Here is a 26199-nt window from a genome sequence, read left to right as displayed (position 1 = left end):
TGAACCAATTCTGAAGATTTTTTTTTCCTCGTATCCTTCGCTGAGAAGCAAGATCCCTGCAAGTTTCCAGCTTCGTCCGATAATCTTAATTGAGTCCCCAACCAAGGGTATAAATAATGTTGAGTTGATACGCGCTTTGATCGATCCGGTTCTTTTGTCTGATTCGATCAATCATCGTCGGGGATCATGTCGATGCTCGATTCCTTCTTCAACAAGGGCTTCAAAGCTGCAAAATGGTACTCTCGTATTCATTCTGTTCTATCTTCTCTTTTGGATTTTGAAATTCGGGTCTGGCAAAAGAATGTGTTCTGATTCGGTTTGTGTAGAATTCTACGCGTCACTGAACGTTTTGAAAGAATCCTGGGAAGGTTATTTGGCTTAATCTTGGATTAGATTGCTCGCACTGTCTTCGACCTCTTCATGATTTCGGCGTTTCATCTCTGCTAACCAGACAATATCTCATTCTGGGTTTTGTAATAATTGGCAGTAAAACCTTGCTCAAGTTAACGACGCCTCGGATAAAGCTGCTTCGGAACAGAAGAGAAGTCCAGATAAAGCAGATGCGCCGCGAAATCGCTAAGCTCCTCGAGACTGGTCAGGAAGCCACTGCTCGGATTAGGGTTTGCTTCGTTGCCTCCATTGCCTCTTAGCTCCATTAACTGTTTGGCAAAGCTCCTAAATTTTTCAAGTTTTGTCGCAGGTGGAGCATATTGTGAGGGAAGAGAAGATGATGGCTGCTCAAGAGATTATTGAGCTCTTCTGTGAGCTAATGGCTGTCCGTCTCCCGATCATTGAATCACAAAGGTTATACATTCTTGGCATGTTTGTTCATATGGAAGTTCCTTGCTTGGTTCTGTCTGTTCATGATTCCTCTTTTTAGTTGTTGAATGAGAAAGCAAATCTTGAACTTCGTAATAATCCATTTGGTTTTACCATTTTGTTTGTTGATCTTCTGCTCCAATATTGTCTGAAGAAGCAAATTCATAACCGTAGACCACTTTTTGTCTTGCAATTTTTAGGTTATATGTCACAGTAATTTGATATTCTTTTACAATACATGAAAGACCCGGGTTGATATTCCATTTTCTGGGGAGGTTCTTCTGCTCCATTGTTGACCAGGAAATCGAGATTTGAGCTTTGACATCTATTCTGATCCGAATCTTGTAGGGAATGTCCATTAGATTTAAAAGAAGCAATATCAAGTGTATGTTTTGCTGCACCAAGGTGTGCTGACTTGCCAGAGTTGCAGCAGGTCCAGATGTTATTTGTTTCCAAATATGGCAAGGAATTTGTTGCAGCTGCCACTGAGCTTAGACCGGATTGTGGTGTTAATCGTAAGGTATGTCCAAAGCTCATTAGCGGTGAATGTGCATTGTTGATACAATAATTACAATCAAATAGATTGAATTAGGCAATGAAAAAATAATCCATATGAAATCCTTTACTTTGGCATCTGCAGGTCATTACGAATGATTATGCATTCATAAAATTAGATCTAATCAATTTTCTAGATCTGTATCTAGAGATATAGTGGCAAATTGTTTGTTTGATATTATATACTTAGCTTCTATATTGTAAGAAAGACTAAACCAAAATAGTTTGGACTTAATCACTAAGATTCATCTTTTAGTTTGAAGTGCCGCTTGGCTCAACGGTGAGCTCACTTGCCGTGGGGTCTGAGGTCGTGGGTTCAAATCAGCCTCTCTATATAAAAATAGGGTAAGGCTGCCTAGTATATTCCCTTCCCAGTACCCCACCAGGTGGAGACTCGAATTGGGTTGGTCCTCTTCATCTTTTAGTGTGGTTTAATCACGAAATGTTCCTTCTTTGGGTTGCTGTTTTCATTCGTCATTTACGATTACAGTTGGTGGAATTGCTGTCTGTATGTGCACCTTCACCGGAAACTAAACTGAAACTTCTCAAGGATATCGCAGAAGAACATGAGCTTGATTGGAACCCTTCTGCTACAGAAACCGAGTTCTTCAAATCTCATGACGATCTCCTGGTAGGTATATGTGATGTGCAATATATGTATATGAAACTGAACTAATCAAACACTGAATCTGCAGTTCTGATTGTGGATATTTAGATCCATGGTACCCTCCTCTCTGCGTGTATGTATGTACATATATACTGAGCTCAGTTTCTTGGCCACCCATGCTTCCCTCGTGAACCTGGGGAAAACAATATGCCGCCTTGAGTGTATTTTATCTCGTCTCTATCTCCTAAATTGTCTTCATTTTTTTCTCAGGATGGGCCAAAGCAATTTGGTGGCGGCTCTACGCTGCCATTACCGAAGGAGGAACACGATGAAGGATCATATTCTGCACAGTTTGCAGCGCAAAAGGAGAAATCGGATTCTGATTCTGACCTTGATACTTTGGAATTTCCTGAGGTTCCAAATGTTGTTCTGCGGCCAAATCCAGGTGCAGCCCCGATTGCGCAATCTGCAGTATCCCGAAGCCCTGAAAACGTACAAGAGTCAGCAAAACATGCTGACGGTGATGAACATACCTCTGAGGACTTGCCTTTTGAGTCGGAGATTACAGCCGAGGCTAAATCAAACTCTAGCCGAGATGAATCTCCCAAAAAATCAAGCAAAAAAATGCCAGAGGAACAGCAGTTTTCGCCTTTTGTTTCTCCACCATCACATGTCCCAGAGTCGGATCCTGTAAAGTGGAGTGATTATTCAGCACCATCTCTGGGCTCAGAAACCTTCTCTGCGAAAGAGAGTCTTTCTCCACCAGATGTTCCGAGAACGAAACCCGACATGGACTTGCAGGATGTACTGGCAGCCGCTCAGATCGCGGCTGAGACTGCAGAACGTGCAGCAGCAGCCGCCCGTTCGGCTGCGAGTCTTGCTCAGCTTAGAATCGCCGAACTTACCAAGAACACCGACCATTCTACTGAGAAGAACCAATTTCAGGGTGACAAAACCCCGGAAACACCGAGCTGTGGAAAACCGCATTTGGATCATCAGAACTCCTCGACGAGCAGCTCTGGCGATTTCCCACAGTTACCCCAGAGACTGCCTTCGATGGAAGATGATCCCTACTTCTCATACCCTAATCTGTTCACGTCACAGAACTCAGGCCGTTCATCTGATTCAAGATCTCCCCGTGATTCTTAATTCTTGTGTAGTGTAATACTTCCCCTGTATTACCAGATATTTCAGTTTTACTGTTCTTTCACTCTTGCAAAGAACAATGAGTTTGATGTCTCTTGAATGTTTTTTCTTAGTAAAATTCACATGTTGTATTTTATAGAACTGTTGAGAGTGGTAATGCACGTAGTTTAATGTAAGGTTTGCTCAAAATATCCTCCCGTCTGTTATGTTGATTTCAATTTATATACTTCGACAATTGTGACAATGTGATCAGAATTATATTTTATGCATACGATATTTGTTAAATATATGGTGATTATACTAATTTATCATATTCATCCTGTTACTAATAATTTGATAAAATTATTATAAATTTAATATTATATACTGTCATGTAATCAAAATTATAATTAGAAGAGAGAGAGAGTACATGATGTAATTTTTTTTAAAAAAAATCTACATATATACCATGATTTTTTTTCCGTAAACATCTACTCCCTGATTTTACACCATGGCTGAAGAAATGCAAATTATCATGAATTTTTTATGAATCAAATCTAAAACAAAAACGGGCTAATGCCCTAAATCTTGTCAGTAGGAGTCCCGCTTTGGGGTGCATTTGCATTCGAACACGAAGACAGATTTCCAGCAGCTTATATGCAGATAATGTAATGAATACACAGACAAAGATATGCTTACACGACATTTCATCATCAACTATTTCCTCGTGAAATCATGGAAAGAAGAGAAGAAAAAACCCTAAATCTAAAAAATAAACAAAAAATTCAGTGACCTTTTTTTTTCCTCCTCATCTTTTCCTCGCCTCTGTGGTTGATTGGACATAAAAAAGTCTCATCTCGGACCAGACAACTCAACAGCATGAAGATTCTCTGTGGAATCAACGATCCAATCCGAACCAGGATGCGGGGCCAGTTCCACTTCTTGTCTCAGAACCTCCACTTTCTGCCACTCGTCCCATTTCTCGGCCAGCCCGTCCCCTTCCAGCATCCGTACAACTTCCGACATCTTCGGCCTGTCCATTGGCGAGCTCTGTGTGCAGAGAAGTGCCACCTGGATGAGCTGTTCTACTTCTGTTTCTGTGTAGTTGTTCTGCAGATCAGGATCCACCAGCATTTCCAGTTTCCTCTCCTTTAATAGGCTTTTCACCTGTTAAATTCCATGAACAGAGATCAAAGTTTGCAACTTTTTCCTGGTTGAGATCTGAATTTTCATCAAAGTTTCCAGCTTTCTGTGTTTTCTCTTTTACCCAATCCAGAAGCATAACGTCGTCGTCGTTCGCCAGTCTCGCCAGATCGAACGCCCTCTGACCGGTGATCAGCTCGAGAAGCATGATACCATACCCGAAAACGTCGGTCTTCTCCGACGATTTTCCGGTGGAGAGATACTCCGGGGCTATGTGCCCGATCGTTCCACGCACCGCGGTGGTCACGTGTGTGTCTTTGTAGTCCATCAGCTTGGCCAGCCCAAAATCGCCAACCACTGCCTCGAATTCCTCGTCCAAGAGAATGTTCGCCGCTTTCACATCGCGGTGAATGATTTTCGGGTCACAGTGATCATGTAAGTAAGACAGGCCCCTGGCCGACCCTAACGCGATCCGCTTTCTTGTTGGCCAATCTAGAGGTGGCTGTGACTCTGAACGTTCTGCAACAAGACAAGACAGAATCGCTCGTTTACACCGCGAAAAACAGAATCGAATCCAGGACCGATCAAGAAATCATGGATACCTCTTAAGCACGATGCGACGCTTCCATTAGCCATATAAGGGTAGACGAGAAGACGCTCAGTCGGTGTCATGCAGAAGCCACGTAACCTCAGTAGATTCCTATGAACCGCCATACTTATCATCTCGACCTCAGTCTGAAACTGAAGCTCGCCGCCGGGAGTACGCTCTTCTTTGAGCCGTTTCACGGCAACCAATGATCCGTCGGCAAGGCGGCCTTTGTACACTTTCCCAAACCCGCCTCGGCCCAAGATGTTCTTGTTGCTGAAACCATCGGTCGCAACTTGCAGTTCTCGCAGAGAGAACCGTTTGAGCTGACCCAGATGAACTTCAGGATCCTCCTCGGCTGTAATCATGAAACCCGGAAAGGCAAATGAGAAAACTTTTTCGTCCTCGGAAACAAAGTATTCGTTTTTTGGATTCTGAAAATGCGGAGATGGACACTAACCAGGTACGTCGAAGAAGAATTCTTGAGGCTTTCTTCTGCGCCACCAAGCAAACGCTAAAGCAGGGGCGGCAAAAAGCAGAGCAGCACCCGCAGCAACTCCTCCGGCAATCGCTCCCATGGAACTATATCCAGCTGAAAAGTTTGGTATACCAAAGGAAATCGAAATGAAAAAATGCACACCGAGACAAGTTTTTCGTTCTGATCAAGAGCTTTAAACGCCATCAAAAGCATGCAAAAAAAAGTATGAAACTCGCAAATTCTCCTGAAAGCAAGAATTATTCGATCTCTTCTGAATAATGAGTGAATGTAAAGTTTAGAGCTTTGCGTTCAACTCGTTCTATTTACCTGGTGTAGGAACAGGAGGAGGCGGTATAAATGGCGGTGGAGGAGAAAATGGAGGAGATCCAGGGCAGGGACGACTGGTAACCGGACCACAGAGATCCAAGTTGTTTGCAAAACTGTATAGAAGAACTGACTTCGTAAATCTAAACCATTAAGATATGTAATGAATCTTTCAAGACATGAACTCCCATCATCACAGTGATGGATTCAAGTATGATTTCTTCTACATTCATCTTTAGTTTTCTCGATGATTTAAACGTTATGTTTCCGAAATGAAGTTTTCTAGGCTATGAATGCCATCAGAATCAGACCTGATAGGAGTGAAGAGCGAGAAGGAGCCATTGTCGGGAACAGATCCAGAAAGACGGTTATTTGATAGATCCCTGAATTCCACGAGAGAGCAAGAAAATCCGGTTGAGATCTTCAAAAGAACACGGGGAGAGGAATGGAGTCAACGGACCGGATAATACTCACAATACTTGAAGGGTTGAGATATTCGTCAATGACATGGGAATCGGCCCGCTAAGACTGTTATTGTTGAGCCGACTATCCTTGCAACAAAATTTTCACACCATACCATACCATACGTATTAAATCAAGAGCCTCCAAATAAATATCCTAGAGATATCGATAATCTAAGTGATTTACTCATACAATTCTCCATAAACCTTTGATCAAGCAAGACAAATTGCATGTTTTTACCAACAGAGATTCCATGACGAGGTTAAGAGATTCTTACAGAAACCGCAGCTTTGAGAGTTTTCCCAAAGAGTCTGGAATAGGACCGGTGAATCTGTTTAAATAGAGATCCAAACTCACTAAGTTTGTTAGGTTCCCTAGATCGCTCGGGATTGGCCCGGTTATGTTATTACTATAAAGCTCCCTGTCATAAACCGAAACATGATATTAAAACATACACAAAGAAGAAAGATTCAATCTTTAGAACATATATAACGAAATAAACAACAGGAAATGCCTAGCAATTAATTTCTAACCAAAAAAACACACCAAAGATTGAATCCATCATGTGTCCAATATTCATCCATTTCCACCATCATTTCTCTTTGGAATAAACTTACAAGTACTGCAGATTCTTGAGCAGGCCAAGCTGGGAGACCAATTGTCCAGATAAAGCTGCGTTGCCAAGATCACTACAAGAAGAGAATAAATTAAGACAAGATCTTAAGATACACTAATCAGTAACATAGATGCAGTAGAGAAATACTCACACTCTTATTACGCTATTGTCGTTATTGCATGTTACATGAAACCAAGTGCATGGATTGACGAGGGTAGGATCCCAACTTTGCAAGACGTTGCTCGGGTCAATCAAATTAGCTCTGAGACTGTGTAATGCATCTCCTGTTGACAACATATGTACAAGAGCTTGCCTTTCAGGAAGATGTTAAACCATCCATATATAGTTTTAATCTCCGACATTGCGAGTAAAAATCCAACTCTAAGACAAAAAGCCAGATGACTTTTGGCGGTGACGGGTATTGTTGTCACTTTCTATATCCGGTTTACGTGTAAACGGCAAAATGGTTACAGGTTACACAATCCATTTGGACGAAATGCTTCATATCATCCAAAATCCAGCTTTTGGTATTCACATTTTACGCGTGGGAGATGAATGATCTCCGTTAGTTAAACCAGAAACCAAAAACATTCCAAGTGCTAAACAAGATTTTATCATCCTTTTCCAGTAGTATCCTTTCCATTCTTTCGTCCAAACATTCGCTGATTTTTTATTCCCAATTCCCAAAATCCAGTGGTTTCCTTGCAGATTTTTTGCGGGTCTTGGCCAAAAATAGCATTTTGGGCATAGTATAGGAGCTACATAGAGGATTTCCGAGAATTTTAAGGCCGTTGAACAAAATCAGTAATCTTAAAGAAGACAATAGAACAAAGATCATCAGGGAATCATCATCAAGCTAAAGCTTTCAACTGATCTAGTAGGTAAACGCTATGACTTAAGATACTGCCAAACCAAGACTGGGAAACAGCTACGACCAAAGCGAGAAGAACAAACCCCAAAATCAAAACTTTAACAAAAGAGTATAATGAAAACATATCTTAAACCCTTAAAATAGAACCAGATTATCAAAATTCCTTCACAACAGCGAGAAAGACCTAAGAATCTCTACTTTTTCTGCAGCATGTATGCACCACTGAAAGTGATCGAAAGCCAAAAAAAAGGCGTTAATGGAGAAAGAAAAAGGGGGAAGAACAGTAGCGAACTGACCTTCCACGTTGGAGTAAGCAAGCCACAATGGATTCAGCAGAAGCAGAGAGATCAACCAGACAAGACCGCAAGCTTGGAGATTTTTTAGCTCCATTTTCTGACAGGACCACAGTGCCACCAAAATCAGCCTCAGATCCAAACAAGACTAAGCACCGCCATGACCGTCCAAAGAAAACCCTAGCTCCCAAATCGCGCCATGAACTCTTCAAAATCCCATCTTTCAATCGGAGAAATTACACCTGATCTCTCTCATTAATGACAAACCCAGAAAAATGCCAAGGAAACCCAACAGTAACAGCCACAATGCACGTAAAAAAGGGGTGAGATTTTTGGGGTTTATATCAGATCCAAACTAGAAAATTTATTAAGAAAAAAAAGGATTCAGCTGAAAACCCCTTAATCTTTTCGTGCCTTTTCAGAGAAAAGGTTTCAACTTTCTGTTTTTATTTTCCTCTCTCTGTTCTATTGGAACAGCCATCTCCCTCTAAAGCCTACTCTTCAGGGATGGCTCTCATTGCCTCTCTCTCTCTTCTCTCTCTCTTTCTCTCTATCAATGAAGCGTGCCACTGGCGAGGATGACAAAATTTTAAATAAATCTCCCTAAATCATTACTTTCTTGAAGAAAAAAAATCAACATTTTAAATAAAAAAATCCAGAAAAAAAGGTTCAAAACTTGCCCAAAAAATAGTTTCAAATTTATGTTTTTTTAATTTTTCTGTGTTTAAATATAAGGTTTGATTTTTGATCGCTTTTAAAGAGAAGGTTTTGCTTTGTAATACTATGTATCATCCACATAGGTTAATAGGAAAATGTGGAACGTTAAACTGCCCGAACGGAGACTGACCGTTGCCCGAACGGGAGGAGCAACGAAGGAAGAGCTTTCGGGCAGGCGATCGTGGAAAGTGACGTGGGCTTCTCCTACTCCTAGACCCCGTTCCGGTCAAAGTGCTCATGGGACCCATTTTCTGCCACGTCGGATTAAAAATACACCAACTGAATGTCTCCACGTACTTTCGTACCCTCGTACCTTTCGGGATCGTGCATATACGGTCTGCATCAGACACTTTTTTTTTTTAATAGAAAACGTGGTATGATTAAGAACAATTAGTATATAGTAATCTGAACTTATTATATACTTATTATATGAACTTCTAAATCAGCTATTGACTCTTATAGATAACTTGAAGCTGTCAATACAAACACTAAAATAATAATGAAAATTTTCACCCAATATTGGTTAGAAGTGACAAAATCATCTTCAAAATTCTGGATTCGATTTCACTATTGGAAAGAGATATAATTAAATTTTCGTACAGATTTAAACAAAATATAAGTGAATTTTCTTGATATCTCAAATCCAAGAAAAGCATGTGTTTTTTGTTTTAGTTGTCGACAAGTTGCCGACATTCGATGAGAAAATCTTAATCCGAAACTTCTAAATTTAAAATGATGGTATTACTATTAGAAATAACTTAAAATTGTTGTAAGAGTTAATCCAAAACCAAAATGAGTGAAAACGAAAAAATTTGTACAGTTGTCTCTAAATAAATTTAGAATTAAGGTCATGTTACATGTATTAAAAAAATTGAAAAAGAAAACACTTTTATTTACATATTAATCTCAAATACTTTCAATGTATACCAAATGCATACAATTGTTTTCCCAACAGATAAATATACTATTATATATTTTTATGTTATGAATATATTGAGTTTATATATATAATCAATATACAGAAGAACGAGTTGGATGTTCAGCTTTTATGTTTTAACTCAATATTATTTATTTATTCTAAGAGTAACGTGACGTTTTCCCCATAATGTTATTGACACTTAGTACTGAGTCCAAGACAATTCCGACACTCACGGGGCTGAGACACACTCACGGATGGAGACACAAGTCAAGACGAGAAAGAACTCATGTCACAAGCTCTTCTCTTCAACGGCCCGAGAGATCGATCGGTTCAAAGTTCTTCCCGATCGATTCTTTAACTGCATCAATCACCAGCTGTGTCTTCCGGCTGATGCTCGGCCAAAACCCGTCTGGTTTCGCTCCTCTGTTCTTGATTTCCCCGACCAGACGGGCAAACTCTCTCACCATACACGCTTCCTGTGGGAGCTCAGTCATGATCTTGTGCTCGCTCGGCTTATTAACCCAACCGGTCACTCCTTCATTGAACCAAGCCTTTGTGCTCGTGCTGAACGAGGCCTCGGTCTCTTGGAACGGGATGATGAAATCGTGAACGTGGAGAGTGCCTTTGGTTCCTACCGCGGTTATGTCCATTGTCAGGTTAGCCAAGAAGGAGCAGGAAATCGTGGCAGTTCGCCCGTCTTCCCAGTGGAGGAATGCACTGCAAGAGAGGATCACTCCTGCTTCATTCAGGATGGGTCCAGGCAAGGCAGTGACGGATTTGGGAAGCTCGTAGTTGTTGGCCAAAAGGGTAGCCCTGATCGTGTACCAGCCTGCATCCCCGAGGGCTCCGAGCCCATCGAGACCTGGCTTCACCCGGATGTCGTTCTTGAGGAAATCTTCGTCCCCGGCAAATGAGAAACAGCTGTGAACCTGCAGAGAGAGTCCAAGAGAAATATCCTCTGTGAGTGCAATGGAGTGGATACATTCGTTCTTAAAAGCAAACGTTCTCAACCTATCAAGCATTCGGACACGATTCCAGAAAGCAAAGTTAGATACGAGGAAATGGGAAAAAATGTCATTTGCCCCAAGCCGATTCCGGAAAAGCGGAAGCTCGTTTTCGACGGACAATGTTAACTTGACAAACTCAACGATTCTGGGAAGAACACACGCATCGTATGAAGAACGACTCACAAGCCAGAGAATGGATAACCTGAATAATTCCTACGAAGTATGCGGATATGGACGAACCTGGATTGGTGAGATAAACCCAGAATCCGACGTAAATCTCAACAGCATAATGTCTCCAGAGTCACATTCATGATTAATTCGATTTTACGAAACAAAACGATAAACCCTAATAGACTTCGAATTCGGTGTCAGGGCCTTACGGTTTTGAGCTGTCCGAAAAGCTCGGGATCCGAGAGGTATTCCTTCATCTTCTGGGTCCTAGGGTTATGCACCCACATCGTCCCGTCCATAATCTGAATGCCATTGGATTCGCAGGCCGCGATGATCTTGTCGAACTCCGCGACGTTCATGGCGACGGGTTTCTCGAGCAGGAGGTGTTTGCCCTTCTCGGCGGCGCGTACAGCCCATTCGACGTGGAGGCTTGTTGGAAGCGGCACGTAGAGGGCGTCGACATCGGGGTCGTTGAGGAGAGACTCAATGTTAACTTGACAAACTCAACGATTCTGGGAAGAACACACGCATCGTATGAAGAACGACTCACAAGCCAGAGAATGGATAACCTGAATAATTCCTACGAAGTATGCGGATATGGACGAACCTGGATTGGTGAGATAAACCCAGAATCCGACGTAAATCTCAACAGCATAATGTCTCCAGAGTCACATTCATGATTAATTCGATTTTACGAAACAAAACGATAAACCCTAATAGACTTCGAATTCGGTGTCAGGGCCTTACGGTTTTGAGCTGTCCGAAAAGCTCGGGATCCGAGAGGTATTCCTTCATCTTCTGGGTCCTAGGGTTATGCACCCACATCGTCCCGTCCATAATCTGAATGCCATTGGATTCGCAGGCCGCGATGATCTTGTCGAACTCCGCGACGTTCATGGCGACGGGTTTCTCGAGCAGGAGGTGTTTGCCCTTCTCGGCGGCGCGTACAGCCCATTCGACGTGGAGGCTTGTTGGAAGCGGCACGTAGAGGGCGTCGACATCGGGGTCGTTGAGGAGAGACTCGTAGGAGCCATGGATCTTCGCCGTCGGAGGGTAACCGTTCGCGGCGGCGAATGCCTTGGCCTTCTCGGCGGAGCGGCTGGCGACGGCGGAAACGGTGGCGTTGGGAGCGAGATGGATGGCGCGAGAGACTTTCCGAGCGATCTCGGCACAGCCCAGAACTCCGATTCGGATGGGGGATTCAGCGGCCATTGATTAAAGCCTTTTCCGGCGAGCGAGAGAGGGAACTGTGTGATGGTGGTGTGTGGAAGGATCAAGTAACGGATATGAATTGCTAAATAGGACATGATCCAAAGAAAAACGTCTCCTTTTTTTTACCAAAAAAGAAGGTTTTTTTTTTTAATCTAAAATAAGAACGCCAACCTTGTAATTTTATTTATTCAAATTTAATTATACACTAATTGCCTCCTAAATCCACGAAAGAGACAAGTGAGTTTATTTTGCATTCATCCATTCAGGAAACATGACACGTGTCAGAATCCCAAATGTGACTGATTGTAAGATAAAGGAGATACACTTCTCCAGCTACTACTTGCTCCTCAACAACACTGTTAGATCTTTGACGGCTATGGTGGAACGCAGACTCATGGTCCATGATCAATCTCCTTTGCCAAGAAAAAAAACACATATTTCATTACTTCTACGTAGCAACACACAAAACATCTTTTACTGCCGAACTCTCCAAGTTCATGATCCTGCGACACTCTGGTGGGCCCTAGCGACCAACAAAAAAGGGAACCACACTTGCATCTCCACCAACAGAGGTCGGTCCGAGCCATGCAATTCATGCCCATGGGAACTGAACTGACTAAACAAACATGTACACGCACACTGTGTAGGCTTCATAAGCCAAACCAGCGGAAGGAAATTACTTACCCTGTGATCAAATAGTCTCTTTGATTCCATTGATCCGAATCCCCACACCCATCTACAAGACATGCTCTCTCTGTCTCTGCTTCTCTTCACTTATGATTATATGGTCACCAAGAAAGATGGCAATATGTGCAGATAATCATTAGAGAAAGAAACAAAAAAATACAATCTTTTTTCTTCCTTCCTTATTTCTAGTTATTCAAACTCTGTACACATTAAAGATTCACGGCCAAACCCTGAAACACTAGTGAGTTCCATTTTTTCCTCTTAAACTTACCAAAGATTAGAGTTTTTGATTCTACAAAATCTCCACCAGTTAGATAATCCAATACGCTTCTATGATAGGACGGATCTCTCAGAGACTCTAACTGTCGCTATGAACACCCAGAAGATGGCACATAAAGCACCAAGGATTGATAAGAGAAGGAAACCTCTATTTGAGCTAGGCTTCTTTGCTATGGCAGTGTTGTTGCTAGCCACAGAGGTTCCATTTGCTTTTGAAGTGAACCTGATGCGGCTGAAGCTAGACATACGCACAAAGGTCCGGTTCAGAGGACCCTCACACGCAGAAGCTGGTGGGGAGGGAATGGATTCCACTAATGTCCATAAAGAGTTAGAGAACTGGCTCGTAGCACCAGGGCCATTTTTGCCTCCCGGGTCTTGGGTAGCCGGGGCCATAGGAGGATTTGTGGGCCCATGTATCACACCTATGCAAATGAGAAATGCTGAAAATTATCAGCCATAAGGACTAGAGCTTAAGAATTAAGATTCAAACAGGGAGTTGATAAGTGTGGAAGGTATACAAGCAAAGGGAAAATTAGCAGAATATCATATCAGTGGCTCGGTTTCAATCAATGCCACATGCAGATTGGGGTATCCAAATGGAGCCGGAAATTCACTGGTGAGAGTGCACTGGAACATGTGTATGAGACGACTGAGTACCTGATGATGGTGAAGCACGTCCTTCAGAATAATATTGTGATCCATCAACGAGATGAGCCATCTCTTCTTGTAGCCACAGATCGCCAGTGAACTGATCTGGAGCAACTGCACTTGGATCTGTGAGGTTGTTCAACTGGCTCTCTACAGTCTGCTCCTGGAACTGATCATATGGGTACTGCTGCTCTGGGTCTGCTGCGTTGTTAACAAAATCATTTATAGAAGACAGACTAACAGTTGTTCCCTGAGAGACAGGATCCATATCAAAAGACATGGCGACATCATGGAACAACAGGTCAAACTCATTCAGGCCACTGAACTCATCAGTGTTCAAGGGTGACAGGGGTTTCTCAACTGCAGAAGCATCCAGATCAGGGATCAGAAGATCATCCATTTGTAGGTAATTTTCCTCCTCAAACATTAAAGGCACTGCTTCCATGGTCTTGGGAGTAGTCGATGTGACTTCAGTAGCCACGAATGATTTTGCCGACATAAGAGAGTCAAAAGTCAAGTGCTTGTCATTAGGCTGACTGTTTGGCATGAACTCTCCGGTTTGCTTGGGAATGAGAATCTCGCCAGAAGAGGTATTCAGTAATGTGCTCTGAATCTCTTCTTCGCTGTTTATCTGTGAAGATAAATTATACATATAGAGAAGGATACAAATGTTAGGCCAATACTGAAAATATAGGTTTAAAAAAACAGTGCACTCTTTGGTTACAAAATATAGTCTGTATCATTTAATGAGAGAAGAAACTAACCTGAGGAAAAGCATAAGGAAGGTTGTTGATTTGCCTTGGAGGAGCTTCAGGTGCATCTGCAATTCCCTTGAGGAGTTCCTCGATATCATCATGAGTAAGTACACCATCGTCCACATGAGCAGCACTTTCAGCCTGTACAGCAAGAGGCATTGGCTCAGCAGCATTATTTGTGTCTTCCTTATCATCATCAACCCATTCTTCTTCTTGGAATGGAGCACCATATTGTTCACCATTTTTAGGACCAGCTCCACTTTTCTTGTACAGTTTGTAAAGAGCATAATAATCCTGAAGAGGAAAAAAAGCCGAACCAATTAAGGGCAATGCATGACACGAAAGACAGACACATTAAGCATTAGCAGAGAATATCCTAATACCTTTGCATTTTGACATTTTCCAAATTCCTCTTCATCCATTGTGTACTCATGCATCACCCAGTCAGTTCGTTCACCATTAGGTGCCCGGCCTCTGTAGAAAACAAGAGTCTTCTTGATTCCCACTGCTCGGGCATTATACACGATGGTTCGATCCTTTCCTGTAGCTTTCCAATACCCATTTGCAGCGCCTCTACTTGACCTACCTCCATTGGGATACTTCCTACTCCTTGGAGTGAAAAAGAACCACTGCCGGTCTCCTGACTTCAACAGTGACTGGCCTGCTCAAAATTAACAGATGTGGGTTAGTGAACTAAAGTCGACATAACTCGATACAAAGATTAAAAAAAAAACTATCTTGTGACGGAAAAATTATGTGCCCGTTAAGGCTAAGAAGATAAAAGCTCGAAAACCAGGAAAATATGCAAACTGAAATCAATTTAATATAGACGAGAACAAAGTTCTCATCAAATAATCCCAAAATACAAAAACAAAATCCTCAAAAATAGACAAAGATGGCTGTTAGATTCAATAACCATCCTTTTTTCACAGTAAATCGAGAGATCATCAACGTTACAAAGTAATTGAACGGGTAGCAGGACAGAACCATGATCAAGTAGAGAAAAGCAAGAAAAAACCCTAATCAACAGAGGCGAGAGCAGATAAGAAGTCGCGTAAAGCAGACAGTGAAATTACCGGGCAATTCCTCGGGATCCCATTTGTACACATCAACCACACCGATTACATTGACTCTGAGCCTTCTCCTACAGATCTTCCTCTTCAGATAATAGACCACTAGCTCCTCATCAGTTGGGTGAAATCGAAACCCTGGCGCGCAAAATCTACCTCCTTTGAAACACGAATCGGGCGATGAATCCGCCATCCTCGTCCCACACCAATTCCGATCCCTCACGTCAAAAGAATCCGTAGAACAAATGTTACAAATCAATCGGGTCAACGAGGAACCAAACCCAGAACACCTGAACAGCTTCTTCTCTTCGTCTTTTGAACCCAAAAGAGAAGAAGAAGCGTCACTACATGATACGATCGATCCCTAGGGTTTTGATCGACCGGAGAAAGAAAATAGAGAGAGAAGGGAAGAAAGATGTGAGGAACCAAAAAGGAAAAAATCAGGAGATATGAGAGATTTGTTTCGTTGGCTCTCCAGGAAATTTCCGCGAAAACTGCATTGTTGACTTGACCGTACGGAACCAAACCCTGACGGGCTCTGGGTCTTACCAGCCCATAATGATTGGGGCCCAAAATCAAGTGCTAGGCTTTTAAGGTGGAAAGGCGCGTTGCCGCGTTCATTATTTTTTACAATTAAAAAAGTATTATGTTAAAAATGTTATTTGATGATTTATTAATGTCTTTTTTACCTGATATTTTTCTTATTTTGAATTGATTACTGAAACTGTCATAATATCTTACCATTGTTGGGCAATGGATATTGGATAATGGATCGAGCACATTCGAAAAACAAGTTTCAAATGGTAAATGATAAACTGTAAAAATACAAGTTCAAAGTAAAATATAAAAGTTTTAACACATAATAATAATAAAAAAAACTTCGATTACATTTGATTTATTAATGCATTTGGTTCCCTGCATCCATTTGTATAATTATATTATAATATCATGCCATAGATTCGACCGTTTGTTGTGGAATTTACTTTTGCTTTCTGAGCCCCGGTCGTCAGTTCGAAACCAACTCATGGAGAGGAAGGGGGTATTTTCGATTGGGAGGGTGTTGTTCTTTGAACCCCTGTCACCAGACCTCTAAAAGCTGCTCCCGGGCCTAGGTCGAAGGTCCAGGTGAATCTCCTGGTTAACGAAAAAAAAAATATAAAAAAAATATTAATATTTCAGACGACAAGCAAACAAAAACAAAAACCCTTGGTTGTTCGATTTTATTTTTAGTGTTATTATATTTATCGTATGATATTTGGATATTACAGTTGTTTCATAATTTATATTATCTCTCACCAAAGTACTATAAATTATGTGAATAATTATTATTTAATAGTATATATATTGGCTCAAATTCTGAAGGTCTTCACATAGTAATAATGCTTATTTAAATATTAAATTATTATATATTATTTTTCGAATAATTATTTGAAACTAATGATATTTTAATTTTGAATGTATTATCTATTACAATACTGCATTTTAAATTATTCAGTATTAACTGAATTTTTAGATTCTTATAATTCTCTATGTTATATACTTTTTTATATTTTTATTGAAATTTTAAATATACTTAAAAACTCGTGATGAAATACAAATGTTTGGAATATATTTTTATTTCTAATATATAAATATATAATTAAAACTTTAATTCATTGGATCGGTGCGTGTTGACTTTAGAGGTGGATAATCAAATTGAATTAGGTAATTGTCATGTTTACTTTTTTTGGTAGTTTTATTTAAAGTTAGACATCTCCCATTCGACAACATGAATGATTGAATAATCTTCTAATATACCATATAACAATTAACAATCAACATATTTTTATATCCAAAGTATCAATAAAAATTAATTTTGAATCAATTTCTTATACCACTAGAACATAAATTAGTAGCATATAGATCTTATTATATTTTACAAAGTCATGATAACATTTTACCATGCCATGATTCAAAACGCGTGTTTCGAACCGGAGGCGGAGACTGTGAAGCGGTTTTATGCACCTTAAACGGATCGTGTTTGATCTTGACCGTACACGTGTCAGATATCCGGAGGGGAATGAGGAAACCGGGAGGCTATCCCTTAGACTGGTGGTAATTGGAGCTTTTTTTTAATGCTTTGGTTAAAAAACAAAAATATCTCATTTTCTCGGCGTCCAAACAGCCACTCCTCCCGGAAAAATTTGAAATCGAAGAGAGAGAGAGAGAGACTTTTAGATTTTGTTGAAAGCCCAACTGTAACCGAGCTTTACTTTCCCGTTTCAATTGATTAGAATTCGAACTCGGAAATGTACGGAAGATTTCAGATCTGAACTGTCGTCATTGGGGAATTCTTCCTTTCTCTGAAGATTCTCGCGCGGCCATGATCGATCTTGATCTCTGTGAGTTTATTATTCTGCACATCTCGTCCTTCTGACGTCAATCCTCTTCCCCATTTTTAGTATGTTGTTTTTCCATTCTATCTACTGTCCCGAGAAAGCTGTACACTACGAAATTTCCACATACTCTGATAGTCGGAGTTACCCGATGCAGATACGAACTGACTAGATTAAGCTCAACCATTCTCTCTCTCTCTCTCTCTCTTACACAATGAAAAGGGAATCGATCGAATGTTTTGAAATTCTGCATGTTGCTCAATCTTTTCATCTAAATTGGATACTTCATGTCGCTTGAAATTGATTGCATTTGCGTTTTGCCCATTACTTTGGCAATGTGTTAGGGATTGCGGAGATTTCGGATCGATTCTAGGCTTTACTGTCTGGATATAGCCAGATTTCTTCTCAAGACTGGATTTTGAGGATCTTTGGCTTCTGGGTTTTGCTCAATTTTCGACAATGGTGTTTTGGGAAGGATATGTTAGCGATGAAACTATGGGGACATTTGCCCCTATTATAGTATACTGGTTATATGGCGGGTTTTATCAGTTATTACAACCTCTGGATAAGTACAGACTGCATACGAAGAAGGAAGAGGAGGAGAAGAATTTGGTGCCTCTCCCTTCTGTGGTCAAGGGTGTTTTGCTTCAACAGCTCGTTCAAGCTACTGTTGCCCAATGCCTCTTCCTGGTTTGTTTTAAGAATTCCTTCAGCTTATACGCATTCTGTTGTTTTCTTTTCCTGAGTAAAGAATTTTCCACTCTGTGTTTCCATGATCTTGAAAGACGCTAAAAATTTTGCAACATGCCCATGGCTTGAAGAGAAAATTCAGAGACTGGTACTTGCCTTGTTCTTAGCTTATTTTCTTGGAAATTGCAGTGGGTTAAGTAGAAAGCTCCAACCTGTTACCTTGTTTTGTTATTTTAGCTCAAGATCTTTATTAAGTGCTTAAAATTCAGTAATGCACTAATGCTTAAAGAAGATTCTTAGACTGTTTGTTTCCCCTCTGTAGCTCATGATGTTGGTAATTCCATAACCCATTCAAGCAGAACACTAAAGCATTGTTAGTTGTTTTAACTTGTGGGCTCGTGTCTTTGCAAATTGCTTAAAATTCGATAGTGTCTGGGGGTTTATACTTTTACTGGAGTTCAATCCTACATTGGCTTTAGTTCTACAGATACTGTCTGATATGGTTGATTCACTTCATTGTAGGACTTTTTAAGGCTTGCGATATATTTTCTGGGAGTGTCACTGAAACAATGTGGTTGTCTATGTTTTCCTACAGCTCACATCGGCCCAAACATCAGGGAAGATAAAACAGCCATCTGTTATTGTTCAAATCTTGCAGATAATCATAGCAATGTTTGTCATGGATACGTGGCAGTACTTTGTCCATCGGTACATGCACCAGAACAAGTTTCTCTACCGCCATGTCCATTCCCAGCATCATAGGCTAGTCGTTCCTTATGCAATCGGTGCCCTTTACAACCATCCCCTCGAAGGTCTCCTTCTGGACACATTTGGTGGAGCAATTTCATTCCTCATCTCGGGAATGACAGCGAGAACAGCTGTCATCTTCTTCTGCTTTGCGGTGATAAAAACGGTTGATGATCATTGTGGACTCTGGTTGCCGGGCAACGTCTTTCACCTCTTCTTTCAGAACAACAGTGCCTACCATGACATCCACCACCAGCTTCAGGGCACCAAGTATAACTATTCTCAGCCCTTCTTCTCGATATGGGACCGGGTTCTTGGAACCCACATGCCGTATGATCTGGTGAAGCGGGCCGATGGAGGGTTCGAGGCCAGGTTGAAGAAAGACTAGCCAAAGTTGCTTAAAAGCCTAGTTACTACTTCCACTCTTGCTTCCCCGCTGGAAAACTCTGATAGAGATGGTTCGACCCAGAAGTGTGCTGGTGTTTCATCTGGCTCTTCGTCTTGAGCTCCAGATGATTAGTTTGTTCACTGTTAGGGCTTATTATGATGGATTTCTTTGTGGCAACCTCACCATTTAGTGTGCAGTATTTTGCTTCAAGTGTTGGTTGAGTTATGTCCGAGACCAGTTTCTGTCTTTGTTCGAGTTTGTGTACTGTAAGAATACGAATTTGTTTTGTAATACCGACCGTTCGAGAGGAGCTGTTTCTACGATTCGGCTACACATTTCGGGTTTAATTTCATCGAAAAATTGAAAGGATACATCTATTGAGTTGCAGTACATGTACATGGAACTGATCACATGTTTTGTTATAACCTTAAATGGTATATTTAAAAAAAAAATTGAAAGGATAAATCTATTGAGTTGCTTTGAAAGTTAATGGGCTCAATAATCGGCCCATCAAGAAATACATTTGATCCCAACCTGTCTGCTACCTCCGGCGAGAGATTTTCTCCTCCCCCATTTTCCATAGAAAATAAAATTACAGATTTTCATGGAAAATCAGTAGCTTAGTTTGTTCTCTCCGACTAGTTGACTGTGAACAACGACAACAGCAAACGAACTGATCGGAGATCGCTGTTCCTTTTTTTATTCTCCGGAAATGGGAGGAAAACCAGAGCCGGTGAACGGAAGCGCCAAATCGGCGGCCGTGGCGGCGAAGTCGAGCCCAGATCTGTTGAGCAGCTTCTCTCTCAAATCCCTAAAATTGAAGACGAAGCAGCAAGAGCTCCTGATCCGTGTCTCCATCCTCTGTCTCGTCTATGTCTTGGCCTTCATCACTCGCCTATTTAGTGTTCTTCGCTACGAGTCCATGATCCACGAGTTCGATCCCTATTTCAACTACCGCACGACCCTTTTCCTCACCGAGAAAGGTTTCTACGAGTTCTGGAACTGGTTCGACTCGGAGAGTTGGTATCCACTCGGTCGGATTATCGGCGGTACGCTTTATCCAGGTCTCATGGTCACCGCCGCTCTGATTTACTGGACTCTGCGGTTTCTACGCTTCTTCGTGCACATCCGTGAGGTTTGCGTTCTGACGGCTCCGTTTTTCGCGTCCAACACTACCGTCGTCGCGTATTTCTTCGGAAAAGAGATCTGGGATTCAGGAGCTGGGCTTGTCGCAGCTGCTCTGATCGCCATTTGCCCTGGTTACATTTCGCGCTCCGTCGCCGGTTCTTACGATAACGAGGGTGTCGCCATTTTCGCTCTGTTGTTCACTTTTTACCTGTTTGTGAAGGCGGTGAACACTGGGTCACTGGCCTGGTCTCTTGCCTCCGCCTTTGGCTACTTCTACATGGTTTCGGCTTGGGGAGGCTATGTCTTCATCATTAATCTTATTCCACTTTACGTGTTGGTGCTGTTGATCACTGGAAGATATTCCATGAGGCTGTACATTGCTTATAATTCTATGTATATCTTGGGAATGCTGCTCGCTATGCAGATTCGCTTCGTTGGTTTTCAACATGTTCAATCTGGGGAGCATATGGCCGCCATGGGCGTCTTCTTCTTGATGCAGGTTCGCTCGTGGAACCATCTTCTTCCTTCTTGGATTCGCTTTTGTGGGTCTAATTTATCTAGTTGAATTTTTGTGATCCTTGAGATATGGTTTGGAATAGGCTGGGATCTATTAGCAAGCGGTGGATTTATCTTTTGTTGCTTTATTGCTTTCCCAACACTTATTTGGAGAATTAAAATTCGCAGTTTCGAGTTTCAGCTAGTTTGCCTATTTCCTAGTTCCGCAAATTCTGCGATTGTAGAATGATTTTCTGCCATGGCGACATAATATGTTTTCTGCTTAACCTCTGACTTTGTCGAGAGTAATGCAGCTTTCTTTGCCATATTCGCCTGGAAATTACTGTTTAACATCACATGCCTTTATCGCTAAAGAATTTGATCTACTGATACAGGTGTTTTACTTCCTCGACTGGGTGAAGTACCTCCTCAATGATCCCAAGAAGTTCCAAAACTTTTTGAGCATAACTGTGACGTCGGCTGTCCTGGTCGGTATTATTGCTCTGGGTGTAGGAACAGCGTCTGGCTACATTTCACCATGGACTGGCCGGTTTTACTCATTGCTTGACCCGACATATGCAAAGGATAACATACCCATCATTGCATCTGTCTCTGAGCATCAGCCTACAGCCTGGTCTTCTTTCATGTTTGATTACCACATTTTGCTATTCCTTTTCCCGGCGGGTCTTTACTTCTGTTTCAAGTGCTTGTCAGATGCCACTATATTTATCGTCATGTACGGTCTCACTAGCTTGTACTTTGCTGGTGTTATGGTCCGGCTCATTCTTGTTGCCACCCCAGCGGTTTGTCTTATCAGTGCCATAGCTGTCTCAGCCACTGTCAAGAATTTGACTTCACTACTAAGGACAAAGCAGAAGGTTGCTCAGGCTGGATCCACCAAAGGAGCAGGTAGCTCAAAGGCTTCTTCAAAGGTGAGATCTTTAAATTCTCTGGTCTGCTGCTTTTAAGCGAGTCACTTCACTTCTATTTTGAACTTTTAACATTTGGCTATGGCCTAGCAGGTTTCACTTGATCAGTCGCAACCTTTCCAGAAGAATGGTGCTATTGCACTTCTTCTTGGCGTATTTTACTTGCTTAGTAGATATGTTATTCACTGCACATGGGTAACATCAGAAGCCTATTCGTCTCCCTCCATCGTCCTAGCTGCCAGAGGTGCTCATGGGAACAGAGTTATCTTTGACGATTATCGTGAGGCTTACTACTGGCTCAGGCAAAACACTCCCCAGGATGCTAAGATCATGTCCTGGTGGGACTATGGGTACCAAATCACTGCCATGGGAAATAGAACTGTTATAGTTGATAACAACACATGGAACAACACTCACATTGCCACTGTTGGACGAGCCATGTCGTCTTATGAAGACGAGGCTTATGGAATCATGAGGTCACTTGATGTGGACTATGTATTAGTTGTCTTTGGCGGGGTCACTGGTTATTCTTCAGATGACATCAACAAGTAAGTCCTTTTACCTTCTGCACGTGTTTACTGTTGAACATCTTGTTATGACTTCATATCCACCAAATGCGTTATTGATTGATGGCATATAAATGCATTGCATACCTATTACCTACTGATGAACATCTGATTGAATGGAACTGGAAGATACTGCAATCATGGTGTTTCAGTTTTTGGGTGAGCTGTAGGACAGAAACTCTAGATACTGTTGATGCTGTCACATTTACCGATATCATTTTATTTTTGGGTTAGATTCTTATGGATGGTGAGAATTGGAGGCGGGGTATTCCCTGTGATCAAGGAACCCGATTATCTCGTGAATGGAGAGTATCGTGTTGACAAAGGAGCAGCGCCAAAGATGCTGAACTGCCTCATGTAAGTTCAGCTTTATGGCTCCACTCTTTTTATGCTTCTTTTCTCAGATTGGACTGAAACCCAGAATCTCGGGAGATGAATAGATAGATGAGATCAGTGTGGGTTCATCTTAAATATGCCTTTTTTTTTGTAGGTACAAGTTATGCTACTACAGGTTTGGTGAGCTGGTTACAGAATACGGCAAGCCCCCCGGGTATGATACATCTCCTCCATCATCCTAATGTATCTGATAACCCATCTGCAATCAAGGCAAATGCGAATAGATTACCAATCGGAACTCATTTCTCTTCTTTTAGCAATGCAAATGTCTAAAACCCGAAAGATTTATTGCTTTTGACCTCTGAGTACCTGCGTTTAGGAGCATGCATGTGAGATCATATGATCATGCTATTCCCGAGCCCTTATGGGTCTTCTCCTTACCCGATATAGAGAAGAACAAAACTCGAGTTGAGATAAATCTGAACAAAGTAAGGATTTGATGGACGGGGGGAAATGCTGTTGTTGCAGGTACGATAGGGCAAGAGGGGTGGAGATAGGGAACAAAGACATAAAACTGGAACACTTGGAAGAGGCGTTCACGACGTCCAACTGGATTGTCCGAATCTACAGGGTCAAGCCCCCGAAGAACAGGTTCTGATTTTGATCATTAGATATCATAATAGCTTCGGTCTTTTTATGCGTTGTTTAGAGTTGCAGTCCCCTTCTGGACTGTCTTAGGGATATGATCAAAAGATTTTCCGATTTTAAGACTCGTTTATGTTTATGCTTCAACGTTAGATTACCCAAACATCACTTGGTTTATTGAATGTTAAAAAAAATATCACTAGATTTGTTAAAAATCTACGATATTGTAATTATTTAGGAAAATTACAGAAACAAAAAAGGATAACTTATATATTAATATCGAATTTTCAGAACTCTCAAATGAACGGACGAGTTTGGCAAGTCATCCTGACATGTCCTATGAAAAATAAAAATAAAATGAGTGGTCGGCAATTTGTTTGTTCTCGTTGTTCTCTTCCTCTGGATCACCTGCAAATTTTTTACATCTCCATCCTCGGACTGCGGTTAAAATAGGTTATTTACTGATGATTAAATTTTCTCTTAAGATCCAAAGAACAGAGCCCATACCGTACGCACGCAATGTTTAAAGAGAAAGCGCATTGCACCCAAAAAAAAGGACAAAATAGGAAACACATAAAAATAAAACAACTCTACGACGGCACTCGAAGTTTATAAGACGATTTCATCGCCCAGACAGGCCTTGTCCGTTTCACCGTTCGGAGTTCCGTCCGGTCGCGCGTGGCAGCCGAAACCGACACAGTGGGCAGACATGGTTTATCCTAAGCCACCTCACAATACATTCACTATGAAACTCGTGACGACACGGCAGGGCAGCCGACTTTTTCTCGGCCACGAAATCCTCTAAACAGATCGCACAACCGTCCCCTTCTCCGATCCCCCGTTCCTTGGCCGTCGTCTCCTTCAGAGAATCGATCGCACTTTCGCAAACCGGTCTAACCTGCGGTCTGATCTCGTCGAACGATTCCTGAATCGCAAGTTGGGTCATAGAGTCGGTCTCGTCTTCGTCAGGCTCGCCTCTGAACACCCGAGGGGTACGATGCTCAACGACGATCGTCCGTTGAATATTCCGATACAGTTCGTCTCCGAATCTCCAAGAGTGGCGAACCCTCGTTCTGCCGTGTCTGTTGATTATCCTGACCCGAGAGTCGTCCACGAACCTATCCGTGATAACGTAAACCTCCGTTAACAGCGTCAAAACACCTCGGAGATCTCCCGGTTCGGTGCTAAGGGCCTCCAAAGCCAAACCAGAAAGGCACCCTCGAATGGACTCGGCGCCAACGGTGTCGAGCCCCGATCTATGCAAGAAGCCGAACAGCTCTTCCCTTTTTTCTCCGACAATCTCAGGAGACGAGAGCCGAAACCCTCCGTAAGTATCGCTCTCTACGTGGCCATTCCTGTAACGAACAATCAGCATCTGAAGCCCGATGGCCAAACCACGCGCTTCGGGGTCGATTGCGAGGGTGTATTTTTGGACGGCGTGGAAGCGAGTGAACGCCATTGTTTGGTCTCGATGGAGGAAAACGAACACTGCATCTTTACTTGGGGGTTGAATTTATAGAGTGATGATTACCTGATCGGTTTGGGATTAGAGAAAACCTTTTTACATTGAGATTTAGAAGAGAAAAAAAAACACGGATTTTGTTTCTATCACCAAAAAAAGAAAGTTTCCATTTTTTTTTCCGTAATTTCATGGGAAAACTTTGGCTGTTTGGTTGTCAGGTAATTTTACAGGATTTTTTTTCCGTAATTTCACGGATTTTGTATTTTTATGAAAATGTTATATTTCTTATATTTATTTGATATAATGTGCTATTTTCTTTAAATTTAATAACAATTTAATTGTAATTAATTTCAAAATTATAACAGATAAATTCATTTACATTCCGTTATTTTTTTTGTTGGATCCTTATTGGGCTTGTAGCCCAGTTGGACTCTGGTTAGGCCTTTAATGGGCCTGCTCGGCTCGAAATGTTTTCTTCGTTGTTCTTGTGCCACCCCCCAAACCTATCTTCTTCTTCTTCTTCAATACCAGAGAGCTCCATGAACGTTTCATAAACCTCGCAAATACCCTATCGTCTTCAACTGACAGTAGAACAAAAAACGCGCGAAAGCTATGGTGGGTGTCTCGAGAACGATCCTCTCCCTTTCTCTCTCCTCATCATTCTTCTCCTTCTCCAGAACCCCTCACCTTCTCCCATCTCTCCGTCTCCCCAAACCCTACCCCAGGTTTTCCCCCGCTTTTCGGCCTCTATGCGGCGCTGCAGCACCAGCCCCGGAGGAGGTGAAACTCGAAGAGCCAGACCAATTAAAGCACACGATCCTGCTTGAGAGATTGAGGCTCAGGCATTTGAAGGAATCCGCGAAACCGCAGCAGAGTAAAATCTCATCTACGCGATCTCCGGCGGGTATCTACAATGGAGAAGATGATAGCGAGCAGAGCAACAGTAAGAGGAAGAAGAAGAAGAAGGTGGTTGAGAATTTCGAGGAACTGGGTCTGAGCGAGGAGGTGATGGGTGCTCTGAGAGAGATGAACATTGAGGTTCCGACGGAGATCCAGTGTATTGGAATCCCTGCGGTTCTCGAGCGTAAGAGCGT

General features: G+C 41.9%; 8 protein-coding genes across 9 annotated transcripts in view; 4 read left to right on the top strand and 4 right to left on the bottom strand.

The window, feature by feature from the left end:
- Window positions 1-3320, top strand: LOC104806777 (IST1 homolog). The gene is made up of 6 exons (XM_010531839.2): window positions 1-236; window positions 488-620; window positions 701-804; window positions 1168-1339; window positions 1865-2005; window positions 2252-3320. The coding sequence occupies exons 1-6, from the start codon at window positions 187-189 to the stop codon at window positions 3128-3130; spliced, it is 1479 nt and encodes a 492-aa protein (XP_010530141.1). The 5' UTR covers window positions 1-186; the 3' UTR covers window positions 3131-3320.
- A 404-nt stretch (window positions 3321-3724) lies between these two features.
- LOC104806776 (somatic embryogenesis receptor kinase 2-like) lies at window positions 3725-8454 on the bottom strand. The gene is made up of 11 exons (XM_010531838.2): window positions 7883-8454; window positions 6867-6999; window positions 6717-6788; window positions 6377-6520; window positions 6112-6183; window positions 5949-6020; window positions 5641-5753; window positions 5296-5427; window positions 4852-5193; window positions 4374-4768; window positions 3725-4273 (listed from the first exon to the last, which is right to left on the bottom strand). Exons 1-11 carry the CDS (start codon window positions 7974-7976, stop codon window positions 3959-3961), a joined length of 1884 nt encoding a protein of 627 aa, XP_010530140.1. The 5' UTR covers window positions 7977-8454; the 3' UTR covers window positions 3725-3958.
- A 1167-nt stretch (window positions 8455-9621) lies between these two features.
- On the bottom strand, window positions 9622-12035 carry LOC104806774 (uncharacterized oxidoreductase At4g09670-like). Of its 2 annotated transcripts, XM_019201729.1 has the most exons (3): window positions 11699-12035; window positions 10903-11160; window positions 9622-10444 (listed from the first exon to the last, which is right to left on the bottom strand). In XM_019201729.1, the coding sequence occupies exons 1-3, from the start codon at window positions 11903-11905 to the stop codon at window positions 9821-9823; spliced, it is 1089 nt and encodes a 362-aa protein (XP_019057274.1). In that variant the 5' UTR covers window positions 11906-12035; the 3' UTR covers window positions 9622-9820. The 2 variants fall into 2 exon arrangements, with proteins under 2 accessions (XP_019057274.1, XP_010530138.1); XM_010531836.1 differs by lacking the exon at window positions 10903-11160 and having other exon boundaries at window positions 11441-12035.
- A 100-nt stretch (window positions 12036-12135) lies between these two features.
- Window positions 12136-15786, bottom strand: LOC104806775 (NAC domain-containing protein 17-like). Its single transcript, XM_010531837.2, has 6 exons — window positions 15351-15786; window positions 14658-14935; window positions 14284-14568; window positions 13529-14150; window positions 12590-13293; window positions 12136-12318 (listed from the first exon to the last, which is right to left on the bottom strand). Exons 1-5 carry the CDS (start codon window positions 15535-15537, stop codon window positions 12923-12925), a joined length of 1743 nt encoding a protein of 580 aa, XP_010530139.1. The 5' UTR covers window positions 15538-15786; the 3' UTR covers window positions 12136-12318; window positions 12590-12922.
- Window positions 15787-17481: 1695 nt separating this feature from the next.
- Window positions 17482-19877, top strand: LOC104806773 (sphinganine C4-monooxygenase 1-like). Its single transcript, XM_010531833.2, has 3 exons — window positions 17482-17725; window positions 18064-18409; window positions 19005-19877. The coding sequence occupies exons 2-3, from the start codon at window positions 18179-18181 to the stop codon at window positions 19542-19544; spliced, it is 771 nt and encodes a 256-aa protein (XP_010530135.1). The 5' UTR covers window positions 17482-17725; window positions 18064-18178; the 3' UTR covers window positions 19545-19877.
- A 227-nt stretch (window positions 19878-20104) lies between these two features.
- On the top strand, window positions 20105-23842 carry LOC104806772 (dolichyl-diphosphooligosaccharide--protein glycosyltransferase subunit STT3B-like). Its single transcript, XM_010531831.1, has 6 exons — window positions 20105-21171; window positions 21563-22099; window positions 22190-22644; window positions 22897-23019; window positions 23153-23212; window positions 23527-23842. The coding sequence occupies exons 1-6, from the start codon at window positions 20257-20259 to the stop codon at window positions 23654-23656; spliced, it is 2220 nt and encodes a 739-aa protein (XP_010530133.1). The 5' UTR covers window positions 20105-20256; the 3' UTR covers window positions 23657-23842.
- Window positions 23843-24163: 321 nt separating this feature from the next.
- LOC109116394 lies at window positions 24164-25274 on the bottom strand. The gene has a single exon (XM_019201746.1). The coding sequence runs from the start codon at window positions 25100-25102 to the stop codon at window positions 24293-24295; it is 810 nt and encodes a 269-aa protein (XP_019057291.1). The 5' UTR covers window positions 25103-25274; the 3' UTR covers window positions 24164-24292.
- A 344-nt stretch (window positions 25275-25618) lies between these two features.
- The window catches only part of LOC104806769 (DEAD-box ATP-dependent RNA helicase 39), a 4359-nt gene continuing 3778 nt past the window's right edge, over window positions 25619-26199 (top strand). Inside the window, exon 1 of the mRNA XM_010531829.1 lies at window positions 25619-26198. Within this exon, the coding sequence (XP_010530131.1) occupies window positions 25718-26198 (481 nt within the window). The 5' untranslated portion in view covers window positions 25619-25717. The remainder of the gene's footprint in view (window position 26199) is intronic.

The sequence above is a fragment of the Tarenaya hassleriana genome, unplaced genomic scaffold (assembly GCF_000463585.1).
Source record: "Tarenaya hassleriana unplaced genomic scaffold, ASM46358v1 Cleome12, whole genome shotgun sequence".
Taxonomy (NCBI): domain Eukaryota; kingdom Viridiplantae; phylum Streptophyta; class Magnoliopsida; order Brassicales; family Cleomaceae; genus Tarenaya; species Tarenaya hassleriana.
The sequence above is the reverse complement of the archived record's forward strand: the minus strand, read 5'-3'. Positions and strand labels throughout refer to the sequence as shown.